Source organism: Hirundo rustica, chromosome 4 (assembly GCF_015227805.2).
Source record: "Hirundo rustica isolate bHirRus1 chromosome 4, bHirRus1.pri.v3, whole genome shotgun sequence".
Taxonomy (NCBI): Eukaryota; Metazoa; Chordata; class Aves; order Passeriformes; family Hirundinidae; genus Hirundo; species Hirundo rustica.
Genome location: NC_053453.1, coordinates 8,910,991 through 8,937,880, shown reverse-complemented (window position 1 = coordinate 8,937,880; position 26,890 = coordinate 8,910,991). Strand labels below are relative to the sequence as shown.

At 37.3% G+C, this 26,890-nt stretch overlaps 1 protein-coding gene across 8 annotated transcripts in view; it reads right to left on the bottom strand.

Annotated features, from left to right (window-relative positions):
* PCLO (piccolo presynaptic cytomatrix protein) overlaps positions 1-26,890 on the bottom strand; it is a 326,032-nt gene that overhangs the window by 286,149 nt on the left and 12,993 nt on the right. For all 8 annotated transcript variants that reach the window (XM_040061464.2, XM_040061465.2, XM_040061471.2 and 5 more), the window contains exon 3: positions 17,898-19,298. In XM_040061464.2, the coding sequence (XP_039917398.1) occupies positions 17,898-19,298 (1,401 nt within the window). The remainder of the gene's footprint in view (positions 1-17,897; positions 19,299-26,890) is intronic.

Sequence of the window (26,890 nt, the reverse complement as noted above, 5' to 3'; positions counted from 1 at the left end):
TCCTCCAGCTGAGCTGTAGCAAAAGTGGCATTATGGTGCTTGGCTGTGCCTTGGCACAGGGGAAGACACCCAGCTTTTGAGCCTAACCAAACATTTAATTCCTACTCTGAGTCAGTAGCTGCAGCCAAGTGGAGCTCAACTGGTCACAGATTTTTACAGAAAAGACCATGGATATCACTGCTTCTAGTTGTTACACACAATCCAACCCCCAAGACTGATTCAAATCTGGGATTTAAATCTCAAAATAAAAACATACACTCAATCTACACAGAAATAGAAACTTCTGTGCAAACTATTCCCACAGACCAATAATACATAAATGCTTCCTTCTTCACTTTACACAGCAATTAAATCTTCACTAAACATCAAGGTATTAGGGTTTAAAGAAGAATTGTTTGGGGTTTTTTTTTTCCTTTCCTAAAAATGAGCTAGAGAGTTTCTTTGGCTTGCCAAGATAATTTTCTGTTTACCACATTAAAACTGTCTCTTTCACAACATTGGTTTAATATAATTTTTTCTCCCCACTATGCTATGTCATCATCTATTAGAGATAATAAAAGAACAAATGCAAATAGCAGTCATATAAAATAGTAACAGTCAGTAACACGTCTGTCAGGCAACCTTGGAACACCTGTCAGAATTTCAATCATATATTATAATAGGAAAATAAGTATTCTTATGAGTAGTGATAAACAAAACTCACACTATTTTTAATATTGAAGGACAAACTCTTTGCTGTGGTAAACCAACCCGATCTCATAGCAACGATACAATGTGATGTGTTGATATGCTAAGTCTGGCAATTCCTATATGAAATAAAGTTGAAGATGAATATATCTTTATTAAATGAGACAGATACAACGGTGCCAAGTAGCTCAGCACAGAACAAGACATTATCATAAAGTTCAGATGGACAACTGCATTAACTTTCAAGTAAATTTGATTCAAAGTGGCAATAGCTTTATCATCTCTGAGAAGCTGTGATGGTTTCTTATGGCGATCAGAAATACAAACTGCCATAACAGGCACAGTCCATGTCTGGACCAGGAGACTGTCAAAAAAGGTTTGCTTTAATATATGTAAACATTAAACCACAAACAGCACTGTAAAGAGCATATTTCTGCAGTTCTTTGCACTTGCTAGCTGTCTTCCAAAACATTCCTACATACAGGGTTTGCAATAAGATTATGTCATTTGAGCAACCAGCTACACACCTGGGACAGAATGCCTGGACCTCTGAACCCTGCCTCTACTCCAGAACCAGCATTCTAATTAGGCTACAAAGAAGGATTTTAGAAACACTGCCCAGCCATTTGTCTAGGAAAAGCAAAGCTTAGCTAGGATTGAAACTGGCAAGGGACATCAAGAGCAACGAGAATAGTTCTATGCTAAATGTGCAAGCAAAGGTCTGGACAACAAAAACACGGCCCCACTGCTCTCATGGTGGATACAGCATACTTGCTACAAAGAACATCTGAGCACCTTGGGCTGTTTTAAAAGGCCCATAGCCAGTAGATGTAAGCGAGCCCATTAGACTGCATCTGACACACTGCATGCTGTATCATTCTCCCAGTACCAAAAAAAGAGTGATAAACTGCAGAAAGCTCAGTAAAAGGCAACAGAGATGCTTACAGGCTAGAAAAACTCCCTTGTAAGGAGAAGATAAGGGAGACTTGTTCAGGATGCAGACGTCCGCTTCAGGAAACTAGCAGAAACCTGGTTCATTGACAAGAGCCAGGCACTTCAAAGTGATGCCCACTGAGAGGATAAGAAACTGCAGACTGAGGTTTAAACTGAATATATGGAGAATTGTTTCACTCCAAGGACTTTGAAGGATTGGAACAAGTTGTCCATGTATTTTTTGCAGCCTTTATTCATGGAGGCCTTTCAAAACTAGATGTCAAAGTCCTGAGCAACCGGGTATGGTTTGTGGAATCTAGTTTGGACAGGATGTTGGACTAGATAATCTACTGTTGTACCTTATAACCACAGTCATTCTGTGTCTGCAATATGAATGTTTGTGTTAGCTGTCTAACATCCCATATCCCACCTGTTCTGCTTGTCCTGTTCAGATGATGTTGCAGTGCACACATCATCAATGAGGTCCTGCTGTCGCCCTCAACACCCCTCTTTACCAGAGCCTGGTCATGTTGGCTGCTGACAGCAAAGGATTTGGTAGCATCACCACTAATGCAAATGGAAGCATAAATGGTAAATGTATATTTGCACTGACTCAGACTCTTGGTCTACTCATGTTCAGCAATCTATAGAGACACAGGCTCTCCTCAAAGTGCAACTTTAGAATTTATGCTTTCAGTAGGCTCCTTAAATGTAGTATTGCTTCAAGATGCCTCAAGATGCCATTCCTCCAAATTTCTCCTCCTAATTCTCATATTTTTCTCCTCCTTGTGATAATTTGCATAGACTAAATAATATAATATATTTTATTAATTTATTTTATTTATTTTAATATATTTGCTTACATGAAACATGCTCTGTTGTCTTTAAAAACAACTCCCCCTCTCCTCAAATAAAATAATTTCCTATTTATTAAAGCCTGAGACAAGACTTACAAAATGCACTGAGGAATCATCTAGAACTGCCTAGGATACATTTGCTGGATTTCACTGTAGCAATTATAGGGATGTGACTAAAGTTTCTAATCACAAACCAATTACATATTTTCAAAACTTCTACATCTACGCACATAGAAACAGAGCAGTACCATGAAAAACCAGCATGCATCACTTCAAGTGATTGTACCACATTAGTCACCTTCTTAAAAGATTTCATACATCCTAATGATCTTTACTCAGGAAGGACAAAATTTGTCACCTTCTTTCTTAGTAAGCTTTCTTTTTGAAATGTTCAACCAAATAAAGGGAGCTCCTTATAGAATAAGTCACTCCATCAAAGGAGTGGGACACAGCAGTACCCTACCCAGAACCAGAAGGCTGAGGTAGATCAGATTACTCATGTGAAAGCTTTTTACTTGCAAGACTAAAGCTTGAACTGTAAGTTTCTGATATTTCCTGAAAATCCTTCTAAGCCTGGTGAAGTAATGTTTAGGGTTCTAATGCCATATCTTTGAACATATCTGGAAATAACTACTAATGAAACCCAAAGTTTCTCACTTAGCTAATCAGTTTAGAAGACGAAGCTCTAAAATCCTAAATGCCACTATGAAAATATATCCCCACAGACAGAAAGCAAACACTGAAACTGGTATTTAGTTCTGCTTCTCTTAGTTCTTAAGGCTGACTTATTTCAGCCACATCCTGTCAGACAATACTATTTGCTTAAAACCAAGAAACATATTTCCATTGATTTGAACAGCTGCTACATGATGCTGATTGAGCAACACCAGGGCCTCTGAAATCAGTAATTTCCATCAACTCTTGAGAAATAAATCAAGAAAAATTACATGTTACCTATTTGATTGATATTGAGACTCCTTTCTTCTAAAAGACATCACTATCTTTTAACTCCTTCCCTCATCTCACATTACTTCTGTCAGTTTCACTGGACTATGCTGACAGACAGCTTCTCACAAGAGTAGATGCTGTGGAACTCCAGCATGGGCAAAGGGCATCACCTTCTCATGAAACAACAAATGGAGGAGAAATGTCTTGTGCTGTGCCTTCGCTTTCCATTTATATACACTCCATAATAACTAAACACTTCTGTCTTGTTTGCAAGCTGTTGGTTCCATAAATTTTCTACCTGGGATGAAGAATGAAAGCTATTGCAAAAGTTCAAACAATTCTCCTGGTGAACACCCATATAGTATTTACAGATTCATCTTTCCCTTTTAATAGCTTCCTGTGTGAAGAAAGTTTTAGAACTGGATAGTGTGAGGAAAGCCTGACCTCAAGAATCGAGTTTGGGAACTTCATAGCTTTTAAACCCTACTGAGCCCGGGGGAGAAAAAAAATAAAGTGATAAATTTAATTGATCAACTTATAACTGATCATTGAAATCCAGTCCTGTTACTTAATCTCCATGTCCTTATATTTGCAGGTTGTGCGTAATTCAAACATACACTGCATTCACCTGCCTCACTAGGAATTATATTGGAGTGCTCATATGGGGTCTGAATCAAAATCCTTAGAAAAATGGATCTCCTGTATTCTCTTTCCAGGCACTGCAAGGTCTTACTTGATTTTATTCTGCTCATGTACAGATAAACCCTTCAACATCAAGCATCTAAGCATTTAATAGATCAGACTCCCAGCCTTTGACTGAACAAGGAAAAAAGTTTCATCAAAGTAAAAAGAAGTAGTGATAAACGAAGATAATGATTCAGTCTTCATTGGAAACCAAAAGGCTTACAAAAGATACATATAAATCTTTGAATGAATCACTTGCAGTGAATCTTTGCACACCCCTACATTTACCACATTAAATGTATTCTAACCACCAAAAAATCCAATATGCAAAAATATACACACCATCTGCAGATACATAAGGAAGTGAAATCCAGCATGAATCTATGCATTTGAATCTTTAAATACTTCGATTATGTTTTATGATTCTAATAATAGGCAGCATAGGGACTGAAGCCCAAAACTAAATCATGACAGAGATAACGCAGAGCCCTTCTTTTTAATACTTGCATAGACATAATTCCATCTGCCATATTCTTCCATGCTGGAGCACTGGCTTCTGGTTTGGTACCTTCAAGAGATATAAGGAATACAACTGCAGAGAAATACACTTGTTTTAACTGGACTTATTATTTTTTATTGCACTAACTTGCAAGTCATTGTCTTTCTGTCAGCACCTTCTTTCCACTTGCCTTGTTTTATTTCTCTTACTGTTTTAAGAAATGGATCTTTTTGGTAGTTAAACATGACATTCACACATTTAACTTCACTAGCAAGGGAAAAACAGGCAATAAGAACAACTGCTTTAAATGGCTGAAAATAAAAGGTTGTGAGAAGAGAATGATACTATAGCAGTGCTAGTTTTACAACTACGAAATTCAATACGTATCTCTTCTCAGACAGATTAAGTACAACAGACTTGAATCAAGTGCAGAGAAATAAGTGATGCCAAGGAAACAGCAGATGAGACCTGTCAGCAGAAATAAATATTTTTATGTGGACAGAAATTGTACACGTAAGACAGATTCAAAAATGTGAAAAGTCTTAGAAGGTGTGCCAAGGGAATTACTAGTTTCTACCTAGCACCTGACCCTAGTTTATCAGCAAGGACATATTTTGTACTTAAAAATTCAAAGTATGACCTTGAAACAGTGTCAATCTAGTGGCATTCCTTTCCCTGAGCTGCATAAATAAGATCCCAATGCATAAACTGAGGAACATGGGCAGAGGAAACTGAACTGCCTTTGCAAGGACACCTTGATTATCCTGTTTTCTACTACAGATATACAAACTTTAGTACTGAAAGGAACTAAATGCTTTTCAATGCATTGTTCAATGAGTTCTCACAGACTAGAAAGCCACTTTTTATAGTCTATGTAAGCAATAGGAAAGTAATTAATAGGGATATTAACACTCTGCAATGCACACAGAATTAATCCAAGTCAGGATTAAGGACAGAACATGTGAATTGGAATAAAGAAAACTGAGAGGAAAAAGCCATCCAAGAAATGCAATCACTATCATAGCTTCAGACTCAGAAACAAAATTAGAGTAAATTTTCCTTGACATGCTCTGAAAATTATATCCTGCATGGTGATGAAGACCCAAACACTTCAATGAGTCCTGTTATAATTATAATATATCAATAGTTGTTTGCTGCTAATTATGAACTTATAATATCTGCTGTAGTAGAATTTCATTCTAGTGATAACACATCATTTCTGATGTCATATCCCTGGATCTAAAAGGAAAATGACTACTAATTTTTGAATAGCAAGATCAAGAAATATAGATTATGTGCTTCTAGAGAATTATTAATTCTATATGGACAAGTCATTTAAACAAAATTTAAAGAGCATGAAACACCAATAAATCCTATTGGAACATTGGGATTAGCTGCTTTCACACGCATAGAGGTTCAGAAAATAGATCATTACTGAAAAAATTTTCATTGCAGCATGCTTCAAAGCTCTGTAAATTACAGTGTTTTGAAAGCCTTATTTTTTTTAAAAATGCATATACTGATTCAAGATGCAGCAACAGAAGTTCTGCACCTGGAAAACCATTTACTAAATATTGAAGTTACCCCATTAACCGTGTATTTTTTATTTTTTTTTTTCCCTCCTCCATTGCTTGGAGCAAAAAGAGACACTTAAAAAACGAAAATCATTAATGTAAAAGATGACAAGACAAAAGAGAGCCATAGTTAACAGAAGAAAACAATTTGAAATACAAACAACTCTTTCAGCATGTATGGAAAGAAAGTTGATTTAGGAAGAAGAGAAAGTAGAAAGTGACATTTATCTAAACTGATTCAAATATAAATAATCCAGGCATACAGATCAGGTTCAAAGTTCAGCTCCTGGAACATCCTATGAAATTTTAGCTTGGATTCTGCCCTAACCATTCCTTTCCTCCAACCAGTATCTATACCTTTTACTGTTGCATATGTTAATATAAATTGGAGAAGTCAATACACAGCTGCCACAGAGAAGATATTCTAGGACATATTTTGTAGATATATCATAGTAATCAAAAAATTTCACTTTATAGAACCACTGTCTGTGTGAAGTTCACTGATGTACAGTGACTAATGGCTAATTTAAAGTTAGTATTCATTGGCATGGACTGATCATGGACGGATTTCTTCCTCTGGACCTCATAACTTTCAATAACATGCACAAATTGTGTTTACAGCAAAGTGCTTCACTTCACCCTGTGGCCATGGTGCTGGAAGACACCACACATGTATTCTGTGCCCATTGAGCATGGTATAAAAATAAGGGGAGGCACTGAGCAAAAGCCATGCTTAAATACTTGCAACATCCTCGTTTCTCCTAGAAGCATAGCTAGCAGGTATAGGGAGATGATTATTCCCCTGTACTCTGCACTGGTGGGAGAGTTCTTTGTCTAGTTCTTGGGTTCCCAGTAAGAGACATAGAAATACTGGAGCCAGTCCAGTAAAGGATCATGAAGATGATTAAGGGTCTCAAATATCAATCATATAAGGAGAAGCTGAGAGAGCTTCTGATGGTAAAAAAAGGGGAGCCTGAAGCGAAGGCTCAAGAAGGTTGCCTCAATGTGTGCAAATAGCTGAGGGAAGAGTGAAAAAAAAAGATAAAGACAGTGTCCTCGATGGTACCCAAGGAACAGAAAAAAATTCAAATTAACATAAATTCAAATACTAAGTATTTAATTTACCCATTTAAGTTAATTTGCATTCAATTCCTTCAAATAATTATTAACTTAGGAAAATACTTAAAGAGAAAAAAAGGCAGGTGCCCAATGGTTGTCTAAAGAAATTGTGGAGTCTCCAAGTCTGGAACCAATCAAACCCTAACTGGGCCCGAGAAACCTGCTTCAACTGATGCTGTTTGGGCAGGGATTTGATCAGGATGATCCACTCTTATTTGTAGGTAGAGGGAGTTTCACCTTGCCCTTTACAGGTACTTAAGACATACCAATCCTTACAGCATCACATATATTTTCACTTTATCCTGGAAAGATAACAAGGACCAAACTCAAGCGTGCTTAAGGAACTCATCAGGAAAAGAGCATCACACCTTAGACCTACACCTGGAACAGGCCAAGTCACCGTATTAAAGCTGAACCTTTCTTCATTCCAATTATCAATAGCATAGATCAGACAGCAAGGGGAGGGATGAGTATGAATTTCACTAAAGTTGCCAATTAACTAATTGTAAAACATTATGGATTCAAATGTAAGTTTCATTCAGCTACAATGTGCATTCATTATACCTCATGAAAAAAACATTGATCAGATTTGTCATTTGAAGGGTGACACAACAGTAACACAATTCTTACAGGTCTGGAGAAGAGGCAGCACAGCTAAAGTATTTAAAAGGATGCCAAATCACGTGAGAGAACATGTTTTGATCAGGAGATACTTCTGCTGATAGGTGATATAGAAGAAAAATGGCAGCCAGAGCAAACCTCTTCCTCTTTAGAGGTCTGGCATAACAATGTAATTGAGTCCCAGATATACTGGGCACATGACTTTAAAAAATCACTGCACAGCACAATACAAGGTTTCTTGGCTACAACTGCCAGGAAAAAACAGAAGTGCATTGTAGATCAGCACAAAGGTGCATGTACAAAAGCCCATGAAAGAGGTAGTCCTGTTTAACTTGTTCTATAATGAGTACAAAGCCTACGCTTTCTCTGTCTTACAAATGCCATACCATGACATCAAACCCTAAGCCACATTAGGTAGAAAATAAATTGTGCTTTAAAAAACCAAAAAAACAAAGCAGTTTGGTTTTATTCTGAGATTTTATCTTTCTATAGTTAAAGTTAAACTTTAATCAAAAATTTAAATAATTTTAGAGATGGTGCTGAAAATTTAATCCAATTTCTGACTTTAAAAGAAAATAGAAAACTCTCCTATGAAGCACCAAATTTAGCCAATTTTCAATGTCAGATTGGCTTCTGAGCAAACAAAATATTTAGTGCATATTTCAAAATAAAAATATTTAAGAAATAGCAGGTATTTCAAACATTCCAGTCTTTTTTCCTACTGTAATTCAAAAGCAAGGAGAGAACATCTGAAGTTGGGTTCTCTTGTACTATTTCAGAGTTCAATGTTTCAGTGAAAGTTCCCATTGAATAGCTGTGGTAGAGTCATATTTATGTAGACATTTCAGATTTGGTGTATTAGTTTTGAGGAGGGTGAGGAACAGGCATATCTGACAGCTTATCTGGACAGTAAAGGACCTAATATGCTTTAAATGTACTAAAATAAAGTTTCTAACTAATATCCTAAAGACAATAGCTAAGAGTTTATCAGCAACCAGAAAGAAATGCATCTTTTCCTTCTCATATAAAAGGGAAGATATTAAACTTAAGATCAGCTACAGAAGGGACACTTCAAAAAAAGTCAGATATTTGTATTGACAAATAATGATGAGGATCAGAGTTATGTCAACATTTTCAGCAATCATGAGAATGCCTTTGCAAAACCAGACAAAAAAAATCACCACCATATGGATGTAAGGAAAGCAGTCAGAAATCCCTCCAAAATACTAAAATATTATAAATACATCTGGAGTCTTTAGCACAATTATTAACGTAACTACAGAAAGTAACTGAAAAATTAAATACATGCATTAAAATAATATACATAAGGACAAGATTTCATATGTTCAATTTCTAATCTTTACACATGACAGCTGGACCATTTCCAGCATGAAGGCTATTGTTATGAAAAAAAAAAAAAAAAAAAAAGAAAAAAATAAAAACAAAAATAAAACCCAACAGCAACAAAGAAATTTACAAACCTAGAAATACTAAAACCAAAAGATCACCAGATGGCCTTTCAGTCTTGTCCTTAGGAGCCTAAGTTACCTCACTGTCTGAGTAATTTCATTAACCTCCAAAACACAGATGGAAAACTAATACACCTCATCATTCTTCTCAGTGAGTGTTCTGGTCTCATACAGCCTACTGCCTCCTACTTTTTTTTTTTTTTTATTTTTTCCTAGTGATGCAAAAATATATATTTTCCCCCTCCTCCCCTACTCAACAGTATTTTGTGCAACATTCAGCCAGAGTAGTTCAGCAGCAGCTAATCCCCCTTTTCAACATAAGTCTATGACCTCCTGTTTCAAATACTGCTAGACAGCATCTCCAGCAGCTTACTGGCATGAACCTAATCTCCTTTCCACTACTGTATAATGGTTTAGGTTCCCCTCAGCCTGCATCCTTACTCTTAGTAATACTGCAGAAATCAGTTTAACATTAAATCTAAAATAAATAACATTAAATCTAAAGTCACATTTGTTCTCATTCTGGTCCACTGAACTATATGCATTTCAGCAAAACTAAAAATAATTACTGACCACTGTCTCTTTAAATGACACAATCTTTTCATTACTCAGGGAGAAATAATAATGTGTAGAATACAAACAGAAATTAGGTAAATACCCCCTCTTGCTCATTTCATCTTTTCCTTTACATTTTATTTTAACAGCTGGCCACACTTCTTGCAAACAGTTAAAATTAGTTGTAAAATGACTTTGATTACACTCATGCTATCCCATTAAGTTTAAAATCACCCCACAGTAGTGGAAAACAAGGAATGCTATAGAATTTCTTTGTGTGAAATGCTGACCTTTCTTACTAATATGCTGTTGTGGTGTGACAACATTTGGCTTTTGATCAGCAGAAACGTGACATGAAATTTTTAACATATAGGAATTGGAACTTAACTTCTTTAAGATAAATAGCCCTGTTCTTCAAGAAATGAGATCACAAAATAGATGCAAATATTTAAATTGACAGTATACTGTCTTCTCAGAATTTGTAATATATACTACAATATCGATCGGTCCTACTACAGTCAATCACAGTGACAAATATTCATGGAAAAATATCCTGGTTTCAGATATATAAAATCCTCAGGTATTCTTAAATGTGTTATTTTAGCATTTGCTCCTTGGAAGAGCATGAGCTCTTCCTATTCATGGAATAATTAATATTAATTCATTTGAAGCTCCCCTCCTATTAGGGAATCTATCAGAACACCAAAACCATGTGAGGGTTCTTACAAAAAACTAAATGCTTTATATTTTTATGGTCACACAACTTATGACAGTGTCTCCACATATCATTAATGTGATCAGATATCATATAATATTTTATCTGAGCACCAAAAACACCCCAAATTGAAGGCACTTAATATACAGTAGATTTTGTCTGTTTGCACAACAAAATCTGGAAGTGGATCACTGGATCTTATATTGACATTAACTAAAACACACAGCAATATTTAGAGTCTCTAAATTAAGCATTTTTGTTTCTCAATAAAGCATGAACAAAAATGTATTACACTGTAATGTTAAAGAAAAACATGAAATACCTTTATCTCAATAAATAAATTCTCTTTAAAATACTATTATAAAGTTGAGTAGAAAAATTCAAGCTTCAAATTCAAACCTCAAAATTCAAATTCAAAGTTAATACCAGCTTAGATTTCAAAAGACTTCTTCCTCATTCAATAATGGGACACCAACCAAATTTCTAATGAAGTAACAGAGAAGAAAATCACCTGGCTCAAGGCCAGGTCAGTAATTTTCCTGATAATCTGTTTTAGATTTGTGACTCCAGCTTGACTGTCTCTAATACACCTAGTCTATAAACTATTTGTACAAGAGAAAAATAAAGCACGCACAAAAATCAACACTGAAAGCTCTGCATTAATTGCTCACCTAAGCATTTTATCTTTCAAAAATGTAAAGGCATCTAAGATGGAATAAATGTGTATTAGTAAAGAACTCATTGCAAATGAATTCCAAGTGGACAAAAAACAGTCAGATAGACAGGAACTGTGTGTGCCAGCAGCAGTGCTTCTGTAGACATCCCTTTGGATTTCACACCATCAGTGGTCATTACCAACATTAATAAAAGCCATCTGGCCTTATATGGCTTTATGTCTATATCTAATTGTTGGTTTCAATGGAGTTCTTTGTTCAGAGAGGTAATTTGAAAACTTTTAGGGACTAGAAAAAAGGAAACGGGCAATAGCAGGCAATTAATCATGGCAATAGTCCTTCCAAAGGTCACATTATTACTTTGAGCAAAGAGACCAATCTTTACTCCTTAAATTTAATTTCAGGGGGGGGAAAAACCCCAAAACCTAATTTTATGGTCATAAATACTGAAAAGGAAAAATCAACAAGAATGCAATCTTATAACTCATGCCTTGACTAATAACTACAGAAATCTAAGATGCCTTGCTTGCAAACATCCTCCCAAGATCACATTCAGAAATAACCACCAAAACCTGATTGCCAATAAACAAAACTGCATTAGTGCATAATTTGCACTGGACCAAGCAGCCCTACTGAACTGCAAGACACCTGTTCAGACAAAGTTGTGAGAAAGTAAGGATGTTTTCATTTCCCTCTAGAGTGATGGGGAATTCAAACAAAACCATCACAGGACATCTACTGAATAGGTTATCTGGATGCAGTGTTCACCTTGTTGAAGCTTAAGTGCAGACTCGTGGGGTCTTGGAGGAAATTGGGAGTCAAGAACCTTGGCTGTACCACAGCAGCAACAGGCCTGAGATGAGGATGAGTATCCTGAAGCCACATGTCTATTTGCAGATCTTTATTCTGCATGTAATACCACTGAAGAACAAACGAACTTGGCAAACCACCACCATACCACCCTTGACCATGAGCAGACTTTATTATTGTTATTAATTACTAAAGTACCTGTAGCTGGTATGCTTAATGCCAAGCAGCACTGCCTCTGGTTGAACTATTCTCAAAGACACACCAAAATCAGACCCCATAAGAGTTTTTCCATGTCTGGACTTCAAAGGGGTTTAAACAGAAGCTAGATACTTCTCAAAAGGAACAGCTCAAGCCATGTGCAGAAGACAGAAGTTCAGGCCTCTGCAAAATCATCAGGTCATAGGTGGGATTTTTGGAACAGGTTTAGCTGAGACATTAGAGAAGGACATGTTCTCCTAACATCCTTACAAGTATCTCTCTGTCTTTAAGCATTTAAATACTTCTACAAATATGAAACAGAGAAATCTGACTTTGTTGATGAAGCTTAAGCTCTTCAACCTTATTTAAAAAGTGAATTCAGGCATTAAATTTTAAAGAAATACTTCTCTGTGCTCGCTTTTGACTAGATCATCCGTTGAAGAGTCATTCCATATTAACCCTTCTATTCTGTGTACATACAATATATGTGATTTATAGGAAAAACAGAAGAGGTTAGTCATGCTGCTATGAAAAATATTTACACTTTAATATTTTTGTCTGTCATGCATATTGACTAAGTTTAACAGAAAAGTAAGACAGCTAATTTGGAGTAAGATTAATTTCATTCTGACAGTCAAGAAATATAGTGGGATTTTTTAATCATCTAACATGCACTCTGTTTTTCAATGCCGGATTTTATCTTTCAAAGTAATAATTAGCAGTAGTTTTAATATTTTCTCAACTATATAAAATTATCATTTAATGGATAAAATTTCCATAAATGTTAGGGAATTGTGTTAGCCTGTTATAGTCTCTATTATTTCGTTACTTTATTAAACAGTAATAGCATTCACTTTCTTACAATCAAAATTTTAAAAGGTTCCTTAAAGGGAGAGGGAAGAAGCAGAGAAGGTAAATTATGCAACTGAAAGGAGTGATTGTTTTTCTCTTTGTCTCTTTAGTGTAAATACTTCTTCACTATGTTTCCCAGACACCATCTGTTTCCAAAACAACCCATCACCAGACATAAGAGAGGAGATAGGAGTTTCTTATAGGAGCTAAACCTGCCAGTTTGCAGAGTGGTCTGAGCTTTTTCAAGTAGGAAATACATGACAGTACAGAGTCATTAATCAATTAAAGATAGGCAACGGGTGTCACCTCAGATTGTGCAGTACACTATTTTAGGGATGTCCATTAGAATAATACATGGATTATTACTTTATAATGTTGGTGTACACTTAAGACATCCAAGGTATATTTGGACATACAATAGCAGAGTTTGATTCACTTAGTTCAGGTTTGGTATTTTTAAAAAATTATTTTAAAGCCTACTTTTGAAGCTTGAGTATAAGGGCACAGTTGCTCTGGCTCTTACTCCATTTCACGTATCAGTGAAGTCTTCGAAAAGCAGAATCTGGCAGAATTATTTACACTGGGTGCTCACTCACCCATGCCAGTACCCTTTCTGTAGGATTTTGGGAGGAGGCAGAAAAACCCAAGATGTATCTAGGTATACGACACCAGGCCACCACAAAATCGCTCCCTTCATCTCCCGAGAGGCTTATCTCAAAATGCTATGTCCTGCTACTTCTAGAAGTTCATACTGGAAGAACAAGGTACCAATTTTCCACCTGGTTGTAATATGGAGTTTAATGATAACACTGTTGAACAGAAATCAAGCTTCATAGATTCCTGTCATCATATCCACCAAGGCAAAACAATTTCATATAGACTACATGTAATGAACACACTAAGAAATATAACTCTAAAATTGTTTATATTATGTATTCTGATCACATCTCTAACAGATTACATCTTTTTCAAACAAGTCCTTATCAAGTCAGAGATATGATGTCTCTTCTGCCCTCCTCCAGGTCTCCTTGTCCTTCTCCATCATTCAAAACATTTCTCTCCTTTCTGTAGCCCCAGTAATTTATTTCACACACGGAGCATTTTTTACTTCCCAGTGCCTTTCCAGGTAATGTTCTAGCTATCAGTAGACTAAAAAGTGCTTCTGTTCTCCTGGCAGTTCTATTTGATTAAATCCATTACCACAGTCACATATAGATACTTCACATTTTCAGCTCTTTCTGTTCATAATGTAACTCTATTGAGGTGTTATCCTTCATATTTCCCACATAGAATCTAAAATATCTGGAATATTTTATTTTTCCTTAGTTTAGCTTTTAAACTTTTTTTTTTTCATTTTTTTTTTACATTTTACTACTGCATTAGTTCAGCACAGGTTCTACATTCCTGACCTCAACATACTTAATTACATTATAGACAACCATCTCCGCTCCTGCTCAATATTCTGAACAGTTCACTGAGTTTTAAATGCACAAAATGGTCGTTGCCACACACTTCATTTCTGACTTCAGCAGTTTTGATCTTGTGCTTTGTTACTAAAAATAGAGCTGCTTCCAACTACCTGAGCTGGAAAGCTAATTACAGAGCTGGTAAACAGTTCTCCTCCCCATTGAGCAAATGGCAGAATAAGGAATCTACTAATGCACTAGGGCTCCCATGGTCCTGTGGGTCTCTGAAATCCATCAAGTGTCATTTATTTAATCATTTGTGTCTGTTTGCATCATGGATAAATTACCATTTAAATAAATAACTGTTTGACTGTTGTACCAACAAATCAGGGAGAAAAAGAACAATCAGCTCATTTAAAAAAATATATATTTTAGCCTAATTCTCTGCTTTCATAAATCAAAACAATTTCACTGAATTAAATAGCATATTGTTGATTTTGACTAGGTAAGAGTCTAGTTATATTTTCTGCAGTAGAGGGGTTATTAGAGGACTGACTGTTTGCAGCAGCTCAAAGACTTTTTTGAAAGTTATTTCTGTCACATACAGGCAAGGACAAACAGCTGCCACTGTAAGAAAGCACTTTCTTCTCTTAAAAGTACTCTCAGCCCTGTCTGCAGTACAGCAGCACATTGGCTGGAAAAAATTTCCCTGCAGAGAGATTTTAAGGCAGAAGTGCCCATGGGGTTTAGATGCTCCTCTGCATTTGACAATGAAACACTGGTTTCCCTCCTCCATTGGACTGATCCTTACCATGTAGCTTAATACAAGCTTTGTTGGCAACAAGCATTCAGCCATCACTCAGTCAATAAAACTCCACTCATTTTCAGCCATTACTGAGAGAACAAAATGTAGACAACACATAAGCAACAGTCAGAATAACTTTGATACAGCTGCAGGCCCAAAGAAAAACTAAGATTATGCTTAAGATGCAATATGTTTGTTCATCCAAAATCACTTCTGGGGCCAAGAAGGCATATAACTTCTGCAATTACATTTTTTATCTGAATGCACAGTATAGGAATAAAAGAATTAGGTAGCAAACCACCAGAAAGACCAATTTTAAAAAGCATTTCTGTTTCTCCTTCCTTACCCCCAAAGAAAGAAACAAGTGAATAACCTTCCAGACAGTACTGAGTACTTTAGAAGAATTTGGTGCATGAAAAGAGTATGCAAGTGAACATAAACTATATGGTCACCATCAAGTTTCTGTCATGTAAAACACATGTACTACATACTCTGCATCCAGGGACAGAATTGCTATCTGACCACGAATACATTATTTACACAGCACATTTGGGAGACGAAACTTGAGCTCCCTGTTCTGTCTGTCCAGTCTTTATGAAAAGAAAAGTTAGGATGCTCTCAGCCAAGCAAACCACCTCCTGTTGTGAAGGAAAAGTACATTGCCACTTTCTAGCAAAACTGAGAGGGAAAAAGACAACAAGACAGAAAGTGTGGACAGAGGTGGAAATGTGTAGTACAAGGAAGAAGAATGTGCAGGCAGGAACAAAAAGAGAAATAAAGAAAGGCATGAGGAACTCAGACTAAAGAAAATCATTCATATTTCAAGCTCTGGATATTCTAAAGAGCAGAAATAAAGGGAATCTCCTAAAAACAAAACAAAACAAAACAAAACAAAACAAAACCAACAAAACACCACAAAAACAACCACCAGTGACGGAAAAACAGAAACAGAGTACCAGCCTCCTAATCTTAAGTAGAAGAAATCAAGGTAGCATGTCAAGGCAGTCCTACACCTTCACAACTAAGTGCACCCGGACTGTGTAGCTGCCATCTGACCAATGTGTCACCAGAATGGATACAACTTGTTTCCATGGTACTCTGTGTACGCATACTAGAGTGCCCCTGGAGAAAGTTATAAGCATTTTTCACAATTAAATCCATATAAGTGTGTGTGTGTGTGTGTGTGTACCCAGAGTTGGACAATGATGGAGTGTGTGTGTTCGATGGTATTTGGTGCATAAACAATGTTAAAAATCAATCGAATCCCAATTTTTAATCACTGATCATCAATCGTCCTGCATTTTCAGATCTTTCTTTCTGACCTAAATGACCACAAATACATTTGACAACATATTCATGTGTTGGATAAAATGTGCCTATTCTATCAGGAAAAAGACCTCTCAAATGATAGTATATTCCAGAAAATAATACACAAAGAAATGCATATACAAAATCATAAGCAATATTTATGCTACTTCTTCCCATATTTATTCTCACCTTAAGGCAGAGATGTGATATCTTTTAACCCTGGCAGTCATTTGTCATTTATTCATTCAGATTTCAAAGGCAGAACACCAACTACCACAGTCCTCATGTGCTGCACAGACCAACCTAAACATTTCAACTGCTCACAAGTATTTTTAGGTGGTCTGCTTCTGTTGAATTAAACTTGCCAAATTCATAGGGTAAATAAGATGTGCTTCCACCTTTCCATTAAGATAGTATAGTTTCCAACCCCCTTGTCAAAAAAAATTACGCTGAGAAAGGAAGCAGATAAAAACAGGCAATGTGAGGAAACTGCTGAAAACAAGTTGTATAATTCTTTTAAATATGAGTAGCAGTCCCAGGCAGTCACAGAAAAAGCACTTTCAAAGTGACAGTCTCCAATGAATGAAGTAATTTTGTGAGCCTTGTATTGTTCTTGCCAAAAAATTACATCTTTTACCACACAGGTATCACTCAAACTTCAACCTTCCTAATGAATGCATATGCAAAGACTCCAGAGCCAGAATGAGATTAATGGAATAAATTTAGGGATGTATTAAACAGGAGGGAAGGGCAATAACTAAGCATTAATACATTTCTTCATTCAATAGTTTTTTGAATCAGAGGTGCTAGTTAAAGAGGCACACACTAGGAGACAAAACTGAAGTACAAGAAAAAGCTTATGACAGATTGAAAATACAGTAGTTTGCTGTGTCATAGTAGCACCAGTTTCAAAGGAGTTCATAACCATATCTGCTTAAATGTCTCAAAGTGATAGCAACCACCTCTACCAGACCTCCTCAATATGCCAAAAATTCATCAGAAGTACTATCTGACAAGTGACTAAGTTTAATTCAACACAGATATTTAATTTTAAAACACTTCAGATGATGAAATGCTCAAGAAAATTTACCAATTCAATAGGTAAAACCCAGCTATTTATGTCTCCACAGCACCGGGAACCTGTAGGTAGGAATACAGGTAAATACAGACCCAATTGCCTTACCTCAGCTATGTGCGGCATTGGGTTAAATCCACAGAGATTGCACACAACTTTCTTGCATTCGGTACAGGTATTAAAGTTGGGGGGATCCTTAGAGCCAGTATTTAGTCTAGTTTTACAAAGGGGACAAGACATTTCAGGTTGGCTGGCTTTCTCTGGTTCTGACAGTCCACCAGGTTTCTTAGCTTCAGCAGCCTGAGGCTTGCTATCTTTAGCCAAACCAGGTTTCTTTTCTAAATCAGATCCTTTAGTTAAAACACTATCCACTTTCAATGGTTCTGATTTTTCAGTTGTAAGAGGCTTGGCTTCTTTCTTTACAGGAACAGCTTTTGGAAGAGGCTGAGCCTGACCAGCCTCTTTGGGGGCTGCTTGAGGGGCTGGAGGCTGTGGGGAAGGCTGGGGCTGCTTTGCTGCAGGACCAGGTGGAGGGGGGCCCGATGTCTGAGACCCTGTCTGACCCGCTGTGGAAATTAAATTTGAGGCCTGGCTGAAGAATGAAGCTCCAAATCCAAAGAGTTTCCCAGTAACTGTTTCTTGTGGTGTTGTAGGCTGAGGCTTAGGGGAGTCAGTGATGCCTCCCAGGTTAAGGCTGAAACGCCTTGATTGCTCCGGAGTTTTCTGAGGTGGCTGGGACTGAGGTGCCGATTGTGCTGGCACTGGCTTGGGTCCTGCCCCTGCTTGTGGGGCCTTGGGAGCTGGTTTTGTATCAGGCTTTGGGGCTGGTTTTGTAGGTAACTTTTTAGGTTCATCTTTTGTTTGCGTTGGCTCAACAGGCTTTTGAGCTTTAGCATCTGGTCTAGCCCCAGGCTGAGATGCCAGCTTGGGATCCGACTTCTGCCGAGACACTTGTGGAACAGGTTTGGAATCAGGTTTATCACCAGCTGGATGTGTCTCCTGTGATGGCTTTGCAAGCTCAGGCTTTGGGGAGTCTGTCACTTTCTGTTGAGTTGGCGGTGTGGGGCCTGCCAAATCTTGCTTCTGCTCTGGTGCTACAGAGGTAGATACAGGGTCTGCTGTAGGCTTCTGTACACTGGGCTGTTTTTGCTTATCTTCAGCCTGCGTTGGCTTAACCTGATCAGATTTTGGAGCAGCATCTACTTGCTGGGAGATCTCAGTGGGCTCTGCACGGGGTTGTTTCGATTTTACAGGAGGAGACCCAGGCAAGGGTGTTTGCTTTTTTTGTGGTGGAGGTTTTTTGGACTCTGCTAACTGTGAAGGATCAGGTTTTGGAGTTATATCTTTCTTTTGAACAGGCTGTGGCTGGGGAGATGGTTTAGCTGATGAAGGTGGAGTGGGTGTCCTCTGTTTGAGTGCAGGTGGCTGTGGCCCAGGACCATGACCTGGTGCTAGGTCACCTCCTAATGTTCTTTGCACCTGGCAGTTTAAACAGAGCCATTCGCTGATCTGAAAAAAAAATAGAGGCAATTATAATTAAGATAAGACAAAGTTAATAAAATAAACATAAGTTATTCTAATATAGGACTTGCTCCAATATTTTAAACTTCTGTGCAAAAAGGGAGAAATATCACTAATAATATTTTGCAATTAACATGCACAGCTGATTATTTTCATTCTTCTCCACATCGCTATGAGACAAGCTATCACCAAGCCCATGATTCTAATAGCTTCACATTCAGTTTACACACAGCTGAATACTGGAGGATAAAAACCCAGCAGAATGAAAAAAATGCATTGGAATTTCATGGGACCCAGTGATTCATTTACAGCAATGATTTGCCAGAATAATAACAAATACTGCTAAAATAGTGTAATAAATCAAGTCTGCTGACAGAAAACAATAATCAGAATTAAAACACAGTAAATGCATAATTATCTTTAAGCATATATCTATCAAGCTCTTAATACAGCTTATGCTTTTGGTAATGGTTTAAATTACAGAGCACAGGTACTGGCAGTACATATGTATCCAATGAATTAGCCAAAAAGGTGTGTAAACCCACATTGTGTGTAACACAGACATACGTATTGCCACCATTTTCAGGGGGCAAGTGTTCATCCAAACTCAGTGAGGAGCTTTGCCTGAGCTCTGATGGCATTTCAAGAGCCATAATTAGGTTTCCCAAAACTCCTTGGTTATTAGAAGTTTTTAGGGTACCTCTGCATACAACAGGCCCCACTTTTCACACAGAGGAGAAGGAATAATGCAAATAATGTATGTACTCATGTTTCTCATCAATTCTAGTGCCTCACAACTCTAAAACATTTTTTTTATCATTTCCAATCGGTATTACATGAGAAGGAAACCATATTTCTGATAAGACAGAAAAGCCCAGCTTCACCATCTGAGAAAGGATCAAATTGCCTAAAACGTGTGGTCATGTGCTACTTTCCACACTTTCCATCATTAGCAGAAACATTATAGGTAGCAAAAATGCCATTCAATATGGTACAGAGTCCCATGGGCCTCCACCTGCAAGCAGATATTTAAGCAGGTCACCTGTAGCACTTCTCCTATTCTTTACTCTTTGTGTGGAACGCAGGCTGCCAGCTACAGCATTTGCACACACCACTGCAACAGAGTGAACTGCAAGTAAGAGAACACACAACATAAGCCTTTTTTCCCTTAAGGGTGAAGATTCCTGGATGCTGTTTCTCACTCAGGTCTCGTTGGTCTTAGAAATCTTTTACAACATAGATGATTCTGTGATGCTATGAAATCTCTACTATACACTGTGGAACAAATCTAGAGGCACTACATGCAAAGAAAAGATTTTGTCTGCATAATATCAGAGCTCACTGGAAGGAAAGAGCTCTGATGTCATGGACTGAGGCAATGAATTCATTAATTTGGTGTGCCTTGCCAGCCTTGTATTTGTGCAGCAGCAAAAATTAAGAGTTGGATGCAGCTCCCTAAAACACAGTTATTTCAATTATTCTGATAAACATGGTATAAACACACACTCTGGAATATAAGTTCACTATTACTAACATCTTCGCAAAGCCATGACAAATTTTGGCCTCAGGTGTAAAGTTCCGTTCATAGTAAGGCAGCTCTTATCTTCCATTTTCAGTGCAATTTTTTTAGATTGTTTGAACAATTTTCTGTTCTGATTGCAAACCATATAGCAGATGACTGTTAAAAAGTGCAAACAATTGAAAAAAAACTGGAACACATGTTTAAACTCTGTTGTGAATTATGAAAGGAATTAAGTTCAGATATGTATAGAGGACTTGAGCAAGGATTACATTTAGCTAAACTCTCATTTTGTTTGCTTAATTATCAATTCCTGTACCTGATTTTAGATATTAGTAACATAATGTATTTAGATACATACTAATACCATTTCTGGATGAATCCTTAAGGGTTTTCTAGAGCTTAAGTGTAATCAAAGACCAGGCTGTCACGGTTGCCTGGCTTTCGCAAAGTAACTAAGATTTCTTATATTAGGGAGGTAGGCTCTGCTCTACAGTGAAGAAAGACATGATCCGAAGCAAGGAATGGCTTTTTCCCCTATCCAAAGGATTCTTACAGACATTTGGAAAACACACTCTCTGTAGGGATTCACTGCTTCTGCTTCTTTTTGACACCATGGCAATAACAGGTGCGTACCTGCTCTCATTTGGCTTGCAGAAAATCTAAATTTAAGTCACTATGACACCTGTAAGGCCTCAAATGAAGTAACTGTAGAGTTGTTGGGGCTATAAAATTAGTAGTTTGAATAATTCTTACATTTAAGGTGTCCAGATTCCAATTGCATTTTTAAGCATTTAGGTTTGTCTTCAACTTTCAGCTTGTTCAGTCTGATTCTGCTGCATACTTGGAGTCCAAACAAACATTACTTCTATGCTATAGATTTCAAAACAACCTTGTGCAGAAGACAAAATCTTAACCCTCAACCACTAATTTTCCCTTATAATTAAAAAGAAATTATATTCGTATGTACACATATGTGCATTCTTGGTATGAAACTGGAGCCTCCAAAATCAAAACCAAATTTCCTACTCCTATAGCTGAACTTTAAAATGGAAAATGTATGAAGTTTCACTTTACTGTATTATTTTTTAAATTTTCCTGGTTTAAACATAAAATTCCTCCCATGCATTTTAGTGGGAGGAATTAAGTGCCAAAATGCTCAAATCATTATGGGTTACACACATCTTCAAACATATACAAAACTGTACAAACTATAGTCCTGTGACTGGAACAGCAGGAGTTCAAAATGAAATGTGCTATAAGTGATATAGTTTTCTATCAAACACTTGCCTGTTTGTTCTACCAGAATTATAAAGATATTCCATAAATTTTAACAGGCTTCCATTAAATACAGGTGCTCTTACACATTATTACAGATGAAGTAAAACATACTGCTGCTGCAGATAACTAAAGTACCAATGTTTTTCTATCCTTAAAAGTGTTCCTGGGCAGCAGTTCTGTGATCTCCTAGTTTCTTTCTCCACATTTTTAATATCTTTATATGGGATTAAAAAGCAAAAGTTTCCATAGGAACTTGTGAGCTTTAGCAGTTCTTGTCTGTGAAGAATATTCCTCTTTGATGCTGATAAACCCAAGCTGTCTGGTTTTTACACCAGTATTTAAGGGTGGGAGCTGAGTCTTATTTCTAGAAGAAATCTGTAAGTGATTGTCTTCATTCTGAGAGCCATAACTAGGACAGTAAACTTCACAGGTTTCATGCAGCATTTTTCTTCAGATTTCAACTCCTGAGCAACGGAAATTGCTGCTTTGTTTTCTAACTGTTTGTCATGGTTTGGCGCAGTTTGGTTTTTTAGTTACGGAGGAATCATTTTAGAAAGGACAGGGACCTATCAGAAGGCTAGTTTGGGATATTGGCATCTGTTTTGACCACTGAGAATGTCAAATGTGACTTTGGGCAGTAGCCATATATAAAACCCCTGACTTCCTGCAGGTCAGCCCTTTTCCCTCTGGCCAGAGAGAGAAAGGTAACATTGCACAGCAGCCAGGGTTCGGCCGGGGCTGGGCTGAGCCGGGCCCAGAGGAGCGGCCCTGGCCGGGCCGTGCCTCCGGGCCCAGCTGCTGCCAGCACGGGGCCGGGCAGGCGCTGCCGGCCGGGCCCTGGTACCGGCTACGGGCTGGCTGGGCCGGGGCCTGGCCTGATTTACACTGAGGGGTGGGCAAAAAAGGCACTGATTATACTGCCTGGGTTTTATTTTTTGATTCTGGACTGCCCGGGTTCTCTGATCTTTCTGCGTGAATTCTCCCCATCACCAGCACGGCCTTGAAAATCAACACCATGAGCTGCAGTGAGAGGGAAAAAGAAGACTCTGGGCAGATTTAACCCTTTCCTGGCAAAGCGAAGCTTCCAAGGCCTAACCCTTCCTTGAGAGAGAAAAGAAAGGGACAGAGTGAACATAGAGAAGAAACAGCATGAAGTCAGTGGAGCAAGAGTGAAAAGACTATTCGGACAAGGGCTTTAGGAGTTTGTCATTCCATTCTTATTGAGCCATGGAAATGAACTCTATATTTAGATTATCCCTTTAAATCATGGGAAAGATATGCATTTGGGGAAATGATTGTTTAGATTTGTGGGTGAATTTGAGCAAGGGTGTTTGTGATGGACTAAGTGATATTAATCCCATAAGATGCTTGAACAGAGATAGAGATGAGAAGCCCTCTGCACCAGTGAAGAAGTGAGGAGATATCTCTGTACCTTGAGATGAAGAATCCTTTGCCTTTGGAGTTATTCATCTGTAAAAAGTGACACCCCAGTATGCAAGAGTCTAAGACCCATGATGCATAAGCAGCTTGGGAAACTGCTAATGGGAGGGGTCACAAAGGCAGGTTTCCCCCGGCGGCTGTTTTTGTGACAGTTATACAACCCACAAGAGAACCACTCTAGGTTGTCAGTGGGATCCATGGCTCTGAGAGAGACTCTTCTCCTAAAGAATTGACAAAAGACTATTTTCAAATGGTGAAACTGACTGAAAATCACAGGTTTTGTCTCTATGCTGTTTGTAAGAAAGTTAACAGTTTGTAGGGGGAGGGAAGAGTGTTTTTTGGAGTTTCATTCTGTTTTGTTTTAGTTTTTTTCCAACTTTCTTTTTCCATTCTTTTACTGTGTGTTAATAAAACTATTTGTTCATTTTTAAGCTTGAGCCTGCTTTGTTTTAATCTTTCTTCCACAAAAAGAGAATAAACCCTGAGACCACTACACTAAATTTGGCAACCAGAATTTGGCAAAGGTGAAACCACTACACTGTTGTAGAAACTATATGCCCTCAGAACAACAAAAAAGTAATTAAACTGTATTTTATGTATTCACCAACCATAGCATCAACTCTCATAATCTGAAACACCAAATGAATTTACTCGGTATTTTACTAACAACATCCATGGAGAATTACTTTGAAGAAAATTATAACACTATAGATCATGAATGCATAAAGAAACACAAGCTAAGAGTTGAAACCAATAACAAATAGCAACTGTAGTTCAGTTCTTATCCCAAAGACAACACAGTTGAAGGCAATCCAGTGTCTATTCCTTTCTCCAAAAACGACTGAGGTTGGTTCTAACAACACACACTCATCAAAAACAACAGGAAAGCTGTCAGCAAGTGCATTGCCTGACATGCTTAATTTCTATCCCTGCAGATGATGTAGGGGAGGAAGAGAATCCATCTTGATTCTATGATTCCAAAAGTATATGAGAAATAAATTTTGACTTGCAGATTGAACATATTTCATATAAAAATTCCTGGCACACAATATCAATGTGGCTCTCAGAAGCCATGCTAGCAATCCTTTTGCAGAGCAAAAGTGAATGGGTCTCATCCTCATTTAGAACAGTCATTTGCTGCTATAAAAAGGAACTTAAAATATACATAAAATATTAACATCCCTTTACATTACCACAGATATGTAAATGGACTTTGCTGACACTGCTCAGCTCCAAAGCTTTATTGAGAAAATCAGTTTCTAGTTTGAAAACACAGTAACTTATTTGGTTCCTGATAATTTCAAACTGCAGTGATGAATCCAGATTTGGCTCAGCAGATATTTTTTGCCAAAATGATGAGAGAAACGTGAAAAATAAAGTGCTCAAGCACATGATTTTATGCAGCTTCATGCAGTGTGGTAGAATACTCTGAGACAAGAAACAAAATTAGAAAATCCTGTTATGAATAAAAAAAAAAAAAAAACAGCTATCACAAACCAAATTAAATTGGTATGTCAACATACAAGTTAAAATGTCTTCTAAAGAAGCTTGTGCAATACTGGAGACAAAGATTTTTCTTCTATACCATCCTTCCATGAATAAATTCTCAGCTGTTCAAAGTAATTACACTGAACCAAACATTTAACAATTGTACACAGTATGCCACTGATCCTCATTTCAGGCAAATACTTCATCACTACAAAATACATATTTACCTTCCTTTCAGGTGCATGATGAGTTTGCCAGGGAACACTGACTCAAGATGCTTACAAACTTGACACGATTCTAGTCAGCAGCATGGGTCCATGGGTATCCATTCCACAAACCACAGCAATGGTTACAAGCTCTGTAGCTTGGTGCTAAACCAACGCTGGTGCAAACTTTTTAAATAGACATATTGAAAAACTATTTTTAAATGTTACTTAGCTGTTCTAAAGCTACTAAACACTACCAAATGAGCTACATATTATGCAGTTACCACAATCTTAAAACATACTCCGCTACTCTGCTTAAATTACCAATACAAAAAAAATCTATATTTTGCATATGAATTATGAATGTTTGGGAAACTATTATTGTATAGCTTACATAATTAGAATCATAGAGCAAAATAGTGAACATAATCTTTTGATTTTTTTTTTTTTTAATGTCAGTATCTCAGGATATCTAAAAACTAGCTTTTTATAGCCAAGGATATGATTAAGCTGCCGCATACACATAGCAAGGAAAAAGACTTTTAAACACAGCTCAGTGCACTGCATCATACAGAAATGCAACAAATGCTCATTACTTTCATCAACTGCACTGTTTAATACACCAGAAACACGTGAATGACTGACAAAAAAAATCCAACTTCAAATCAAGAGATTGGCAAAGAAAAGGTTAACAAAGTTCATCTGTGCTGCACTGAGCGAATGATGAAAAGGATTAAGCTGTCTGGTGAGAGCAGGGCTGGGCCATGCTGCCTGCCCAGTGACTGCCCAGCAAACACCATCCCACATCACATGGCCTCACATAGTAGTAAATTACAGTTGCTGAGCAACAGCAATACTGGCGCAGATGGCTGACTGCAGTTGACATCTTTAGCTATGCAGATTAATTTATTATTTACTTGTCTTACAAACTGGACGGGCCAGCTTTCTGGACTAATAAGAAAACACTCCAACATATTGTAGAATATTGCTCAATTAAATTATTGAATTATTGGGACACTATTCCCCATGCAGAGGGGTTTTGCCTCTATGTTCTGCCCCTGATGTGTAGAAAAAAAAAAAAAAAAAAAAAAAGGGGAAACCACAGGGCATCACTGATATTTCTACATTTAATCCTTAAAGTAAAGCACAACTGTAGGAGCACAGTCTTCCTCTAAGACAGAAACAATGTGGGAGTTTGTTTAAGAATATTCCATGGAGAGAAACAGTACCCTGTACTTCCACAGCCCTTTTACTTGAGGATCTTTACAATTTTCCCAAATGTCTGTGTGGCAGTTGTGGCCAGGGGCAGAATTACAGGAACTATACTAACTTCATTGCATCACAAAAATTGTGAATAATCGCTATTTGGATAGAAATTGCAGTGTTAGTAAGACTGGAACACCCCAAGTACTCTTTGTACTAAAGCAAATATTTCACACTTTTATGGTTTTTAAATGACAACTAAACAAGTCTTGTTTGCATCTAGTCTCTGATCAATTTGAACCCAAACTAAAGTCCATCAGTTTCACAGAACTTTTCTCACTTTACTTTAGCACAGTAAAGAGCTGGTATTTAAATTAATACTTTGAAAAATTTAAAATGTCTTGGGTTTTGTTGGAGGCTTTTTTTTTTTTTTTTTTTTTTTT